Source organism: Vicia villosa, unplaced genomic scaffold, assembly GCF_029867415.1.
Source record: "Vicia villosa cultivar HV-30 ecotype Madison, WI unplaced genomic scaffold, Vvil1.0 ctg.000822F_1_1, whole genome shotgun sequence".
NCBI classification, from domain to species: Eukaryota; Viridiplantae; Streptophyta; class Magnoliopsida; order Fabales; family Fabaceae; genus Vicia; species Vicia villosa.
Genome location: NW_026705361.1, coordinates 150,615 through 164,891, shown reverse-complemented (window position 1 = coordinate 164,891; position 14,277 = coordinate 150,615). Strand labels below are relative to the sequence as shown.

At 33.9% G+C, this 14,277-nt stretch overlaps 1 protein-coding gene across 1 annotated transcript; it reads left to right on the top strand.

Moving 5' to 3' along the window:
* Positions 1-10,263: 10,263 nt before the first annotated feature.
* LOC131631419 (3-ketoacyl-CoA synthase 11-like) lies at positions 10,264-13,176 on the top strand. Its single transcript, XM_058902213.1, has 2 exons — positions 10,264-11,195; positions 12,212-13,176. The coding sequence occupies exons 1-2, from the start codon at positions 10,437-10,439 to the stop codon at positions 12,995-12,997; spliced, it is 1,545 nt and encodes a 514-aa protein (XP_058758196.1). The 5' UTR covers positions 10,264-10,436; the 3' UTR covers positions 12,998-13,176.
* The last annotated feature ends 1,101 nt before the right edge of the window (positions 13,177-14,277 follow it).

Below are 14,277 nucleotides of genomic sequence, written 5' to 3'. Positions count from 1 at the left end.
GAGCACTTAAGAGGGTATATTGTTCTTGAGTTTCATATTTGAAAGAGAAGAAGTCCTTCATAGGATTTATATACTACAAATTTATTTATTCAAAAATTATTGTTTGTATCACATCTTATTTTTCCAGGATTGTTGGAATTAAGATTGTGTGAAGTGTATTCCTTGTTTTCAGGATTGTTGGAAACAAGAAGTTGAATGTGAGAGGATTGTTCTCATTTCAACTTGATAAATCCAAGAGAATTGTTCTTGGTGGTTTGGGTGTTAGAAGATTGTAGGATAAGTCTTGGGATTAGGCTTGTACAAATATCTAACAATAGTGAAATCTCTTTCGTGTTGAAAGGGGACTGGAGTACTCTCGGATTGTGAGGGGAACCAGTATACATCATTGTGTTCTTTACTTTTCCGCATTTTACCGCTTTCATCACTATTACCAAGAAAAGAAAAGAACCATTCCAAAATCTTCAAACACTTAACCAGAAAAATAAGTACAAGTATTCTAAAAACCGGATAAATCTTTGAAAACCTAATTCACCCCCCCTCTTAGGCGCACTCTTAAACTTACATTTGGCATCAGAGCAAGTTATAGGTAACTTGTTCCTAAAGATCCAGAATGGCTTCCGCAAATCAGAATCCAGTTTTCAAAGATGGTGGTTCTAACAACAAGCCTCCATTGTTTTGTGGTGAATATTTTGACTTTTGGAAAATCCAAATGAAGGCTCACTTAGAAGCACAAGGAGAAGAAGTATGGGAAGCAATCCAAAATGGTCCTTTTGTTCCTACAACTATTGTCGATGGTGTTGAATCAACAAAGCTTAAAGTTTCATGGAACGATGATGATAGAAAGAAAGTTCTTGCTGGCAAAAAGGCGGTCACTCTTCTTCATGGTGCTCTTAGTATGGATGAATTTTTCCGAGTATCGGCATGTACAACAGCAAAAGAAATATGGGATACTCTTGTAGAAACTCACGAAGGTACCACCGAAGTTAAAAGATCAAGATTGAATACCCTAAGCCAAGAATACGAATTGTTTAGAATGAAGCCCAGAGAAACTATTCTCGAATTGCAAAAATGATTCGTTCATTTGACAAATCACTTGAAGGCACTCGGTAAGACTCTCCCTACCGAAGAACTAAATCTAAAGGTGCTTAGATCTTTAACAAGAGAATGGCAACCGAAAGTAACGGCGATATCCGAGAAAAAGAATCTATCAAAGATGACTTCTGCAACCTTGTTCGGTAAACTTCAAGAATATGAAACAGAACTCGGAAGACTTGAAACGCATGAAATTCAAATAAAAGATTCAAAAGATATTGCCTTGAAGACAAGAGTCAAGCATCATGATAGCAATCAAGAGGATGAATCCACTAGTGAAGAAGATAATGAGTTTATCAAAAAGTTTGAAAAATTTCTAAGAAAAGAAAGGAAAAAGGAGATCATTAAAGAGGAAGCACCAACAAGGAAGATTAAATGCTTTGAATGTGGAGAAAGAGGACATGTCAAAAGTGAATGCCCTAAACTTGAAAAGAAGAACAAATACTTCAAGAAAAATAAGGATAAAAAATCAAAGAAAGCATATGTAGCATGGGATGACAATGAAATAAGTTCATCTTCAGATGAAGAACATGTGAATCTTGCGTTGGTAGCAACCCACCACTCCGATGATGAAGACAATGAGGTTAGTAATGAATTTTCTCTTTTTGATAAAGATGTTCAAGATGCTATAAATGAATTGTTAAATGAGTGCAAAATTCTCTATAAAACTATCTCATCTCAAAAGAAAATAATATCATCTTTAGAAGAGAAAGTTAAGATAATTGAAGAAGAACAAAAAGATGACAAAGAAAAAATGATTAGTGTTCAAGAAGATAGTGTTGCATGCAAGAATTGTGAATCACTTTCTTTTCAAATTGTTCAATTAAAGAGAGTCCTTGAAAGGTATGAAAAAGGACAAATTGGGTTGGAAGGTGTCCTTAGGCAACAAAGATTCCCTAATGATAAAAGTGGTCTTGGATATGCAAAGTCTAACAAACCAAGTACTAGTAAAACTATCTTTGTGAAGGCAAGTGAACAATTCAACAAATTGGATAAAGCACAAAAGTTTCATCATCATCCTAAAAGGTTTCCTAAAAAGAAACCATATGTTCCTAGATATAAAAGTAATTTTGTTCCTACTTGTTTTTATTGTGGTATTGTTGGTCATACACCTAATGCTTGCTATATAAGAAATTTCAGTGTGGCAAGTGGTCATTATGTGTGGGTTAAGAAAGGAACTAACTATAATGGACCCAAAGCACATTGGGTACCAAATCAAACTTAATTTGTTTTGTAGGTTTGCTTGAGGACCACTTAAAATCTATGGTGTTTTTGACAAGTGGTGGTTCTAAGCATTTGATGGAAGACTTAAACTAACTTTCAAATCTAGTTATAATGTCCAAGGGTGATTTCACATATGGAGAATACCTTAAAGGAAGAATTCTTGGCATTGACAAAGTTGGAGCACTAATTTTCATATCAATTGAAGATGTACTTTATGTTGAAAGACTAAATCAAAATCTTCTAAGCAAAAGTCAACTTTGTGACAAAAGCTTCAAAATAATATTCACCAAAGATGAATGTTTGATGAAGTCACTCATGAGGTAAAACTCATAGGTAAAGAATTAATTGTGTTCATATTTTATTTTCAATAATTTATCTTTTTCCCATCCTTTTTGATAATGACAAAGGGGGAGAATATATTTGTGTGTATATGTATGCTTGCTTGTCTCTAACATTTGCAGCCACAAAGAAGTAAAATTCTCTATAAATCAAGGGAGAGCTTTGATCAAGGGGGAGTTATCAAATTTAGGGGGAGCATTCACATAAGAACATTACACTTCATATTTCAAAGGTTGTCATCATCAAAAAGGGGGAGAATGTGAAGGCAAGCCTCTACAACATTTTGTTTTGATGAAGACAACTTTAAATCTCTCAAGATCATGTACATATATCAAAAAGATGGAAAAAGATGCATGGCTTTGTTCAAGCTTCAAACCTTTAAGGTATATGAAATTCTTGTCATATACAATCTTAGTGCTCAAAATAATTTCATCTTGCATGTTAAAATTTAGTAAAATAGTTTTCATATTTCTCTTTTGAACTTTGTTGGAGAAATGTGTTACTACAAATTTTTATTACACTTAAAAAATATATCTTTTATATTTTTTTTACTATGTCAATCATGTACATTATGAGACAATATATTGCATGGTTAAGACAATATAATATTTTAAGTTACTGTTTGTGTATCTAAAAAATATGGTTAAAACAATTGATTGGTTTTGAAGAACAATAGATTGGCTTTTGGATCTGTTAATTAAGAAAACGTTTTTGCTTAAAAAAAAAAAAAACAATTGATTGCATGTAGCCTCAATCAATTTCCCATGACTCAGTTTTCAAAATAAATATGTTCTTTTTGTGTAAATGAATTGACGTTTTTTTTTAATAGACTGTTGCCATTCTTTTTTTAAAAAAACACTGAAACATGTTCATTTTAGGAACATACCGTTTCGTAACACAACTTCACCAAAAGGCACATTTTTTCTTCAGCAAATGTTTTCCAACAGTTGTTAAGTTTCACGTAGAGTTTTCTCAGCATTATATATTGTATTTTCAAATTTATTTTTTAAAAACCTCTTTCAATCAATTAAATAAAAACTCTCTGCATATTTTTACCAAATAGAAATTTCATCAAGTGATACTTTTGATTCATATTTTTCATATTATATTCATAAAGTATCTTGAGCACTTAAGAGGGTATATTGTTCTTGAGTTTCATATTTGAAAGAGAAGAAGTCCTTCATAGGATTTATATACTACAAATTTATTTATTCAAAAATTATTGTTTGTATCACATCTTATTTTTCCAGGATTGTTGGAATTAAGATTGTGTGAAGTGTATTCCTTGTTTTCAGGATTGTTGGAAACAAGAAGTTGAATGTGAGAGGATTGTTCTCATTTCAACTTGATAAATCTAAGAGGATTGTTCTTGGTGGTTTGGGTGTTAGAAGATTGTAGGATAAGTCTTGGGATTAGGCTTGTACAAATATCTAACAATAGTGAAATCTCTTTCGTGTTGAAAGGGGACTGGAGTACTCTCGGATTGTGAGGGGAACCAGTATACATCATTGTGTTCTTTACTTTTCCGCATTTTACCGCTTTCATCACTATTACCAAGAAAAGAAAAGAACCATTCCAAAATCTTCAAACACTTAACCAGAAAAATAAGTACAAGTATTCTAAAAACCGGATAAATCTTTGAAAACCTAATTCACCCCCCCTCTTAGGCGCACTCTTAAACTTACAATCATTCTGCTTGATTACAAATGACTCACCCTAGTAAGAGCAGACATTTCCAAATCTTTAAATGCCTTAATCTACCTGTCATAAATCAAAAGAGTGAGTCATCTACATGCTGGACAATTCTAATTTTTAAATTATAAATCAACTTTTATTTACTAAAAGTGGTAAATGACCACCTATTAAATAAATGTTTCGAGAATTCTATTAAAATAAAGCAATGTGAAAGGAGAGGGTGACACGCTGCATAATATAGTGGTCGACTATGGACCAAACCAAAGGTAGGTGTTTGGTGAGAAGGTTAAGCATTTAAGATCCTAATGACTATTCAGCTTATTGGATACATACCAAGAAGTTGTCCGTAGAAGTGAGTTACATTCATAACTCAACTATGGCATTGCCATGAATAGGGGTTGCAAAATAGGTTGAGTTGGCACTTAAAAATTAAGGGCAGAAGATATAATTTCTTGACGTGTTTAAAATAGTAATAGTATAATGAATCAAGTTGACCTGGCCCTTTCGTGGCGGTTGTTCACTCGGAGCACCAACTTGTTGACGGAGTCAACAAATTAAACTCACAGTTGACTCTAAAAAAGTTGATCTGGGCAATCTATCTATCGATTATCACTGTGTTTGTTTTCTTTCTACAAATTTGGAAAATGATGCATCAACAACAACTATAAAACAAAAGAGATAACTTAACATGGGCAAATATAATTTCTTAATGCTATAAAAGTAAATAAAACCAAAAAATAAACTTCATATTTTAATTAATTAAGCTCTAGTAGTTAATGAACCCAAATTCAAATCTTAATCGAAATATCTTTTGGCCAAATTATCTCATGACCGACTCTGATTTATCATGGTCAAATTTTACCTAAATATTAAATTTAAATTAAAAGATATAACTTTTTAAATTTTTTTTTGAGAATAAGAAAATAAATAAATTAATTATGCTAAATTAATTATAAAAAAAACAAAAAGAATAAGAAAAAAAATCATTTGGATTGATTTGATTTTTAAATAAATACATTTAAATAAATTAATTATGCTAAATTTAATTTTATAAAATTAATTATGTCAAATTCAATTTTGATAAAATTAATTTTGTTTATCGTCAATCTAAACACACTAAGTCTTCTTTTTTATTGTGAAGCTATTTTCATATAAAATCCATCAGCAAAATATGAATGTTGTTGGTTCCAATTTTGGGGCCACATAGTGATAACACCTTTATATGGATGTGGTGAAATTGACTATCATTTTTATTTCTGTCGTGTCTTGTTTAAGCTATGCACGTTTATTTTCGAAATTATTCATTCCGATGAACTTTTCAATCTCATACTTTGTTGACGGTATCTTCTCCATGTTCACCGCACCAATTTGTTGTGAATTCAATACCAAAAACAAAGTATAATACAAGGGAAGAATAAAGAACAAGGAAGAAGAACACAAGAATTGGTTATAACTGCTATTCTTTTACTTTCTCCTTGAAAAACAAGATTACAAGTTTACAAGAATAACAAATAACATCTCTCACCCTAAATCAGGATTTGCACCATGCAATGATGAGAGACTAGTATGCTATTTATTATAAAACCTAACATACTAACTAATGGGCTTTTTCCACAAGGCCCATTACACAAGCTAACTTAATAAACAAGCTAACTTAATAAACAAGCTAACTTAACAAATTAGGGTTTAAACACTAAAACCTAATTTAACATGCTAATAACTCTAGCATCTTCGACACTTGCATGCTAAACCCATCTTCGACTACAACATGCACACTTCAACACCAGCTTGTGAACAACCTTCGACTTTATGCTTAACCCTGTCGAACTATCGAACCAAGAAGCTACCCTTTGACCATACTAGAGTTCGATCCAATATCTCACAAATCTCCACCTTGGATCTAACTCTACAACATCAAGGGAACAAACTAGCTTTCTTCATGCAGCTTTATCAACTGCATACAGTGGAAAAACTTGCAACTCGGCAATGTCTTGGTGATCATATTAGCAGCATTGTCCTCAGTCGAAACCTTCAGCACTTGGACTTCTCCACGTATGATTACTTCTCTGACGAAATGTAGCCTCACATCAATGTGCTTAGTTCGCTCATGATAGGCTGAATTCTTCGACAGGTGTATTACACTTTGACTATCACATTTAACAGTGATACCTCGACCTTAAAGTTTCAACTCCTTTGCAAAACCTTCAAGCCGCAATGCTTATTTCACAGCTTCAGTTAAGGCAATATACTAGGCTTCAGTGGTTGAAAGAGCAACCAACTTCTGAAGTGTTGCTTTCCAACTAATTGTTGTGCCAAACATAGTGAATACATATCCATAAATAGATTTTCTGGAATCCATACAACCTGCATAGTCAAAGTCGACATATCCTTTGATTACTGCTTTAACTTTGAAAATCCATTTACAGCTGACTAACCTTGCTCCAGCAGGTTTCTTGATCAGTTCGCAAGTATGATTATCATGAAGAGGTTTCATCTCATCATCCATGGCCTTCAACCATTAAGTCTTATTTCGACTCCTCATAACTTCATTATAATCTCTAGGTTCATCATCAAGAACCTCACTAGCAGAGATTAGTGCATAAGCTATAAGATCTGCAAACCCAAGTCTCTGAGGTGTCTTGATGACTCTTTTCGACCTATCTCTTGACAATAGGTAGTCATCGACAGTTTCCTCAATTTCCTCAGCATCTTCTTCTTCTTTGACTTCATCGGGGATATGCAATTTAGCATCAACATGCTCTACCTGAACAGGAATCTCTACCTGTTCCAGCTCGTCGTTTGATATTTCTGCACTTCGACCAACATCATCAGTTTTCCTAAAAGCCATTTGAGCTTCATTGAAAACTACATCTCGACTGGTGATACACCTTCTATGACCTGGCTCTAGGCACCATAGCCTATAAGTTTTGACTCCTTCAGGGTATCCCATGAACATGCATTTCGGAGCTCTAGGTTCGATCTTGTCTTGCCTAATGTGAGCATAGGCTACGCAGCCAAATACTCTCAGTTTGTCGAGATTTGGTGGATGTCCCAACCAAACTTCTTCAGGTGTCTTCATATCTAACGATGTCGAAGGACATCTGTTTATCAGATATGTTGCTGTCGAAACAGCCTCAGCCCAGTACACCTTCTTTAACCCAGCACTAGTCAACATGCATCTGACTCTCTCCAAAACAGTTCGATTAAACCTTTTAGCCAAACCATTTTGCTGTGGAGTACCTGTAGTAGTTCCGTATCTTGCAATACTAGAGTCAGGACAAAAGCTGTCGAACACTTCATTACAAAATTCAAGGTCATTGTCGGTTCTCAACCTCTTGACCTTCCTACCAGTCTGATTTTTGACCAGAGTCTTCCAACTTTTGAAATTCTCAAACGTTTCATCCTTAGTCTTCTGGATGAATACCCATAACTTTCTGGAATAATCATCAACTATTGATAGAAAGTACCTTGCTCCGGAATGTGATGGACACCTTGCAAGCCCCCAAAGATCAGCATGGATGTAATCAAGGGATCCATGTGTTCTTTGTCTGCCTTTGTTGAACTTTACTCTACAAGATTTTCCAAATACACAGGGTTTACAAAACTTCAGCTTTTCGACTTTGTCTCCACCAAGCAGGTTTTGTTTCCCTAATTCAACCAGACCCCTTTCATTGACATGGCCCAATCTCATGTGCCAGATTTCTGTCTTCGACAAAGGTTTCGTGGATGCAACATTTGTCGAACCACTTACAACTTCAGCCTCAAGGGTATACAAGTCTTGTTTCTTCACGCCTCTTAAGACTTTCTTCGACCCCTTCATGACTCTTAGGATACTTTTCTCTCCTTTAAATACATATCTTTTCTTGTCGAATTCACTAAGAGAAAGCAAATTTCTCTTCAAATCAGGAACATACATGACTTCAGTCAACAACCTTATTGACTCACCATGGAGCTTGAATCTCATAGATCCAACACATGCAATCTTGCAAGCTTTGTTGTTTCCCAGCAGTACTGATCCACCATCTTGATCACATAATTCCTCGAACAAGTCTTTGTTTGGAGTCATGTGCCAAGTGCAACCTGATTCCATAATCCACTCCTTCCTAGAGTCACTTCTCGAAACCACAAGGACATCAGATGATTCGAAATCATCTTGAACAATGGATGCGTTTCCATTATCCTTACCTCCATGATCTTTCAGGCGTTCAGGGCACACCTTTCGTGTGTGACCCTCCTTCTTACAATGATAGCATTGAATACCAGATGCTTCGCCACTATAAGACTTCTGTTGGATTTTGCCTTTCTTCTTGTCGAACTTACCATCCTTTCGCAAGAATTTTCCTTTAACGGCCAAACCTTCACCAACAGTCGAAGGTTTATGCTCCTTTCGTTCGTTCAAGTCCTTTGAATACAGGGTTGATTGAACTTCTTCAAAGGACAAAGACTCTCTTCCATATAGGAGAGTTTCTTTGAAGTGAGCATGTGATCGAGGAAAAGCGCACAATAGTAACAGCGCTTGATCTTCATCATCGATCTTCACATCAATATTTTCAAGATCAAGAATCAGCTTGTTGAACATATCCAACTGCTCAGCTAACACTTTGTCTTCAATCATCTTGAACGGATACAAAGCTTGCTTCAGGTAGAGTCGATTTACCAGTGATTTGGTCATATACGAACTTTCAAGTTTTGTCCATAACCCTGATGTCGTCGCCTCTTTTGATACTTGTATGAGAACCTTATCACTAAGGCTCAACAAAATAGCACTGTGTGCTTTCTCGATCATAATCGTCTTCTCCGCTGCCTTTAATGCAGCATTCGTGGCTGCCTCTACCTTCAACGCTTCCAAACAACCCTGATGTACCAGTAGGGCTTTCATCTTCAAGCGCCACAGACCAAAATCATTCACTCTGGTGAACTTTTCAATCTCATACTTTGTTGACGGCATCTTCTCCACGCTCACTGCACCAATTTGTTGTGAATTAAATGCCAAAAACAAAGTATAATACAAGGGATGAATAAAGAACAAGGAAGAAGAAGAACACAAGAATTGGTTATAACTGCTATTCTTTTACTTTCTCTTTGAAAAATAAGATTACAAGTTTACAAGAATAACAAATAACCTCTCTCACCCTAAATAAGGATTTGCAGCATGCAATGATGAGAGACTAGTATGCTATTTATAATAAAACTTAACATACTAACTAATGGGCTTTTTCCACAAGGCTCATTACACAAGTTAACTTAATAAACAAGCTAACTTAACAAATTAGGGTTTAAACACTACAACTTAATTTAACATGCTAATAACTCTACCATCTTCGACACCTGCATGCTAAACCCATCTTCGACTACAACATGCACACTTCGACACCAGCATGTGAACAACTTTCGACTTCATGCTTAACTCTGTCGAACTATCGAACCAAGAAGCTACCCTTCGACCATACTAGAGTCGATCCAATATATATATATAGGGAAAAGCTAACATGTGCCCCAAGGGCACAAGTTAATGAGATATTTATAAAAATATTTTCTTGGAACGCGTGCATTCAATGTATCGAAACTTTAAATATGACTTTATTGCATTTAATTATATTTAACTTTTTCTAATTATAGTATCCTTAACATGTGTCCTTAGGGCACATGTTAGCATGACCCATATATATATATATATATATATATATATATATATATATATATATATATATATATATATATATATATATATATATATATCACACCATAATATTTAACAAAACTCACTGTTTTCGGGTTGGCCAAAAAATTGAATTAATATGACAACGTTATGAATTAAATGATGGATGGGGGTAGTTGTATCAACTAACCTCTCTCCTCCAACTTTCACCCTTTAAAATCACTTTTCTCATCTTCCAATTTTTTCACAACTCAATGATCTTTTTCTTCTCTTCTCTCTATTCTCATCATCTTATCCAATCTCCACTTCTTTACCTTAAACTTTTCCCATTTTCATAATCCACACACACTTTATTCCTTCTTTTTTTGCCATATTATTAATCAAAACCAACCAAATAAGCCTATAATAACATTTTTTCCCCTTCATCATGGAAGAACAACAAAATAATTATTCTAGAAGCTTTTCTTTTGAAAGAAGAAAACTTCCCAACTTTTTAATATCCGTGAAACTTAAATATGTGAAACTTGGTTACCACTATTTAATTTCCAATGCTATGTACTTAATTTTGATACCTCTCCTAGGAGTAACTTCAGCTCATTTATCAACTATCTCACTCCAAGATTTAATCCAACTCTACGAAACTCTCAAATTCAACCTTGTTTCAATGACACTAGGTTCGAGTTTGATAGTATTTCTCGCAACCCTTTATTTCATGTCACGTCCAAGAGGCATATACTTGGTTGATTTTGCATGTTACAAACCACCACAAGATTTAACTTGCACCCGGGAAGTTTTCGTCGAAAAATCGAATTTAACGAAAGCGTTTACGGAAGAGAATCTCTTGTTTCAAAAGAAGATACTTGAGAGATCAGGTTTAGGGCAAAAGACATATTTGCCAAAGGCTATATTGAGTGTCCCGCCAAATCCTTGTATGGCTGAAGCAAGGAAGGAAGCTGAAGAGGTTATGTTTGGTGCTATTGATGAAGTTCTTGAGAAAACTGGTGTGAAGGCTAAGGATATTGGAATCTTGGTTGTGAATTGTAGTTTGTTTAATCCAACACCTTCTTTGTCTGCTATGATTGTGAATCATTATAACTTGAGAGGGAATGTTTTAAGTTATAATCTTGGTGGTATGGGTTGTAGCGCCGGACTTATCTCTATCGATCTTGCCAAACAGCTCCTACAGGTCTGCACTTTTTACGTCTGTCTCTAATTTAAAAAGTAAATTTTTTCTTATATTTAGGATCGGAGAAAGTATAAGTTTTTTTCATAGACGAAATAATGATAATTATTAAAAACTCACCTATACCATCGAGTATCAGAATTTAAACCCTAATAACAGCATCTAATAATCTATCAATATGAGCTTTATGTTAGGATTTGGAGATAGAAATATAAGTTTTTAGAAGGGAAACTATAAGAATCATATGTTTAAGTTTATTTTGATTATGCAAATAAGTAAATGTGATTAAATTGGTAGTACGTGCATGTGAATTTGAAGGTAGCTTCCATTGGTGGATATAGTTTATTTATGTCACTTAAATGGCTAAAAGTCAATTTTATAACATCTTTTATTGTATGCGACTTAAAAGTTTGATTGGACAAGTGATCCAATTCACACTACAGGTTGTAAAGTTGTTGGCAGTTTTTTGTTGGCTCTGCCAACCTAATTAATACCCTCTCTCAACTTGCATGAAGCCAAATATCCCATAGTTTTGTACAGTTTTCAATGTTGACATCTTTAAGTAGTAGAGTGACCATCAAGCAATCCGGCTTTACAGACTTTTGCATATTTATATTTTTGCAAAAGTCGATAAACCGGATTCTTAGAGTGACCATGAAGCGATCCGGTTTTATTGACTTTTGCATATTTATATTTTTGCAAAAGTCGATAAACCAGATTCGTGTATTGAGAATCCGTCTACTCTAGCCAAAAAAATGGATATATTCATGCATTTGAGTTATTTTTGACGATTTGATGAAGATCTAAAAATTCAATAAAATATGTAATTTAATTTTTGTTTTATAATTTTTAATATCAACTAGAGATCTCTATATTTTTTTAAACTCACACTAGTATTTTGAATGCATGAATATCGACGGCAGGGAAACCTAGTCCATGACAAGTGATTGAATTTTACACATATATGATTTCTTTACATCAAAATTCAATTACTAACTATATGATAATCAACTATATAGGTACATCCCAACTCATACGCCTTAGTAGTGAGTATGGAGAACATAACACTAAATTGGTATTTCGGCAACAACAGATCAATGTTAGTTTCAAACTGTCTCTTCAGAATGGGAGGAGCAGCAGTCCTCCTCTCCAACAAACCCTATGATCGTCGCCGAGCGAAATACCAACTAGTCCACACCGTCCGAACACACAAAGGTGCTGACGACAAATCCTACGGTTGCGTCTTTCAAGAAGAAGACGAAACAAAAAGAGTCGGCGTAGCACTGTCAAAAGACCTAATGGCTGTCGCCGGAGAAGCACTCAAAACAAACATCACAACATTGGGACCGCTAGTCCTGCCCATGTCCGAACAACTCTTATTTTTTGCGACGTTGGTCGCGCGGAAAATCTTCAAGATGAAAATAAAACCTTACATTCCTGATTTTAAACTAGCTTTTGAGCATTTCTGTATTCATGCTGGAGGAAGAGCAGTTTTGGATGAACTTGAAAAAAATCTTGACCTAAGTGATTGGCATATGGAACCATCAAGGATGACACTTTATAGATTTGGCAACACTTCAAGTAGTTCTTTATGGTATGAATTGGCTTATACAGAAGCTAAAGGGAGGATCAAAAAAGGTGATAGAACATGGCAAATTGCATTTGGTTCTGGATTTAAGTGTAATAGTGCTGTTTGGAAAGCTTTGAAGACTATTAATCCTGCTAAGGAAAAGAGTCCTTGGATTGATGAGATTCATGAGTTTCCTGTTCATGTGCCTAAAGTGTCAAAAGTAATTGAGTCTTAAGTATCAATTTTTTAATGTTTTTTATTTATTTAATCTATGTTAAGGAATGTTTTTTTTAAATGGAAGTAACTTGTTTATGGTACTTTTGTTATTTCTTAGGAGATGTTGCAAGAATAGAAAAGAATAACTTTGCAAATTTGTATTTTGTTTTTGTTTTAAATGTGGATACAATATTTGTAAATGTTGGTCATGTTTTGTTTGTACTAAATGACTTATTAAATGCATGTTAATTAATCTTCAAAGTTACTTGTCAAGTTTGTATATGTGTATTCCTTCTAACCTTCATTTTTAATAAAAAAATATTTATTGTTTTAATTCTAACTAAAAATAATTTTAAACTAATTTCACTGTATTTTATGGTGTTATATCATAAATATCATTCATCGAATTAAAATTTTAATCTTGTAAGTTTAGCACTTAGGAGCCTCTCTTTTAATGCTCTCTTAGTCAGTTTTAGTTCTAAGTAGTAGATTTGTGAGCCTTAGAGTGTGTTTGGATGAGGTAATTGAGAAATTTTAAGGAAGTCAAAGTTCTAAGTAATTCAAATGATTCAATTGAAATTTAATCATTTTTAAATTCAGTGGTTTGGATGAAATATTAAAATGATTCAGTGGTTTGGATGAAATATTAAAATGATTCACTGTTACATTTTTGGGATCATGTTCATATATTTTAAAACTTTTGGGCCAAACTTAAAAAATGAAAAATAGGAACCAATTTGCAATTTTTGTAAATTTTAATAGTTATTAAGGACTTGTTTGCAATTTTTGAAAATGAATTTGAAATTTTTATAAAATATGAGGACCATATTACAAATTTTAAAAAATTATTAATAGACAATTTAACATTTGCATTATATAGAGTGAAGGAGCAATTTCAAATTCCTTATTGTTTACTACATACCTAATTAATAGACATTCAAAGGCTCTACTATCGAATTTAACCCACTTCGGATCTTGAATTCTGACATAGGCGAAACATCGCCAAGTGCTAAAATAAGACAAGTTTATTGTATTTTCTTCAATATCTCATAGTGGTGTAAGCATCTCCCAACATCACCTTCTTATCATCAACATTTGCGTATGTTTTAAATATTGCACGATCATAACAAGCATTACGAGAAGTGTCAGTGTCTATCCATCGACCATCAGATCCACCAACCATGTTGATTTTAGTGATCATAGTGATAAATTGATCATTAGTTAGGTTAACCTATGCATTAGGGGCAGCACCAAGTTTTGACCTACTCTTACAATTCTTAGGCATACGACATGGTTTTC

Excerpts from the sequence above, each read along its gene's own strand:
- LOC131631419 (XM_058902213.1), top strand. The coding sequence starts at position 10,437 with ATGGAAGAACAACAAAATAATTATTCTAGAAGCTTTTCTTTTGAAAGA. Across the intron at positions 11,196-12,211 it reads TTGCCAAACAGCTCCTACAG|GTACATCCCAACTCATACGC; the intron begins GTCTGCACTTTT and ends TCAACTATATAG.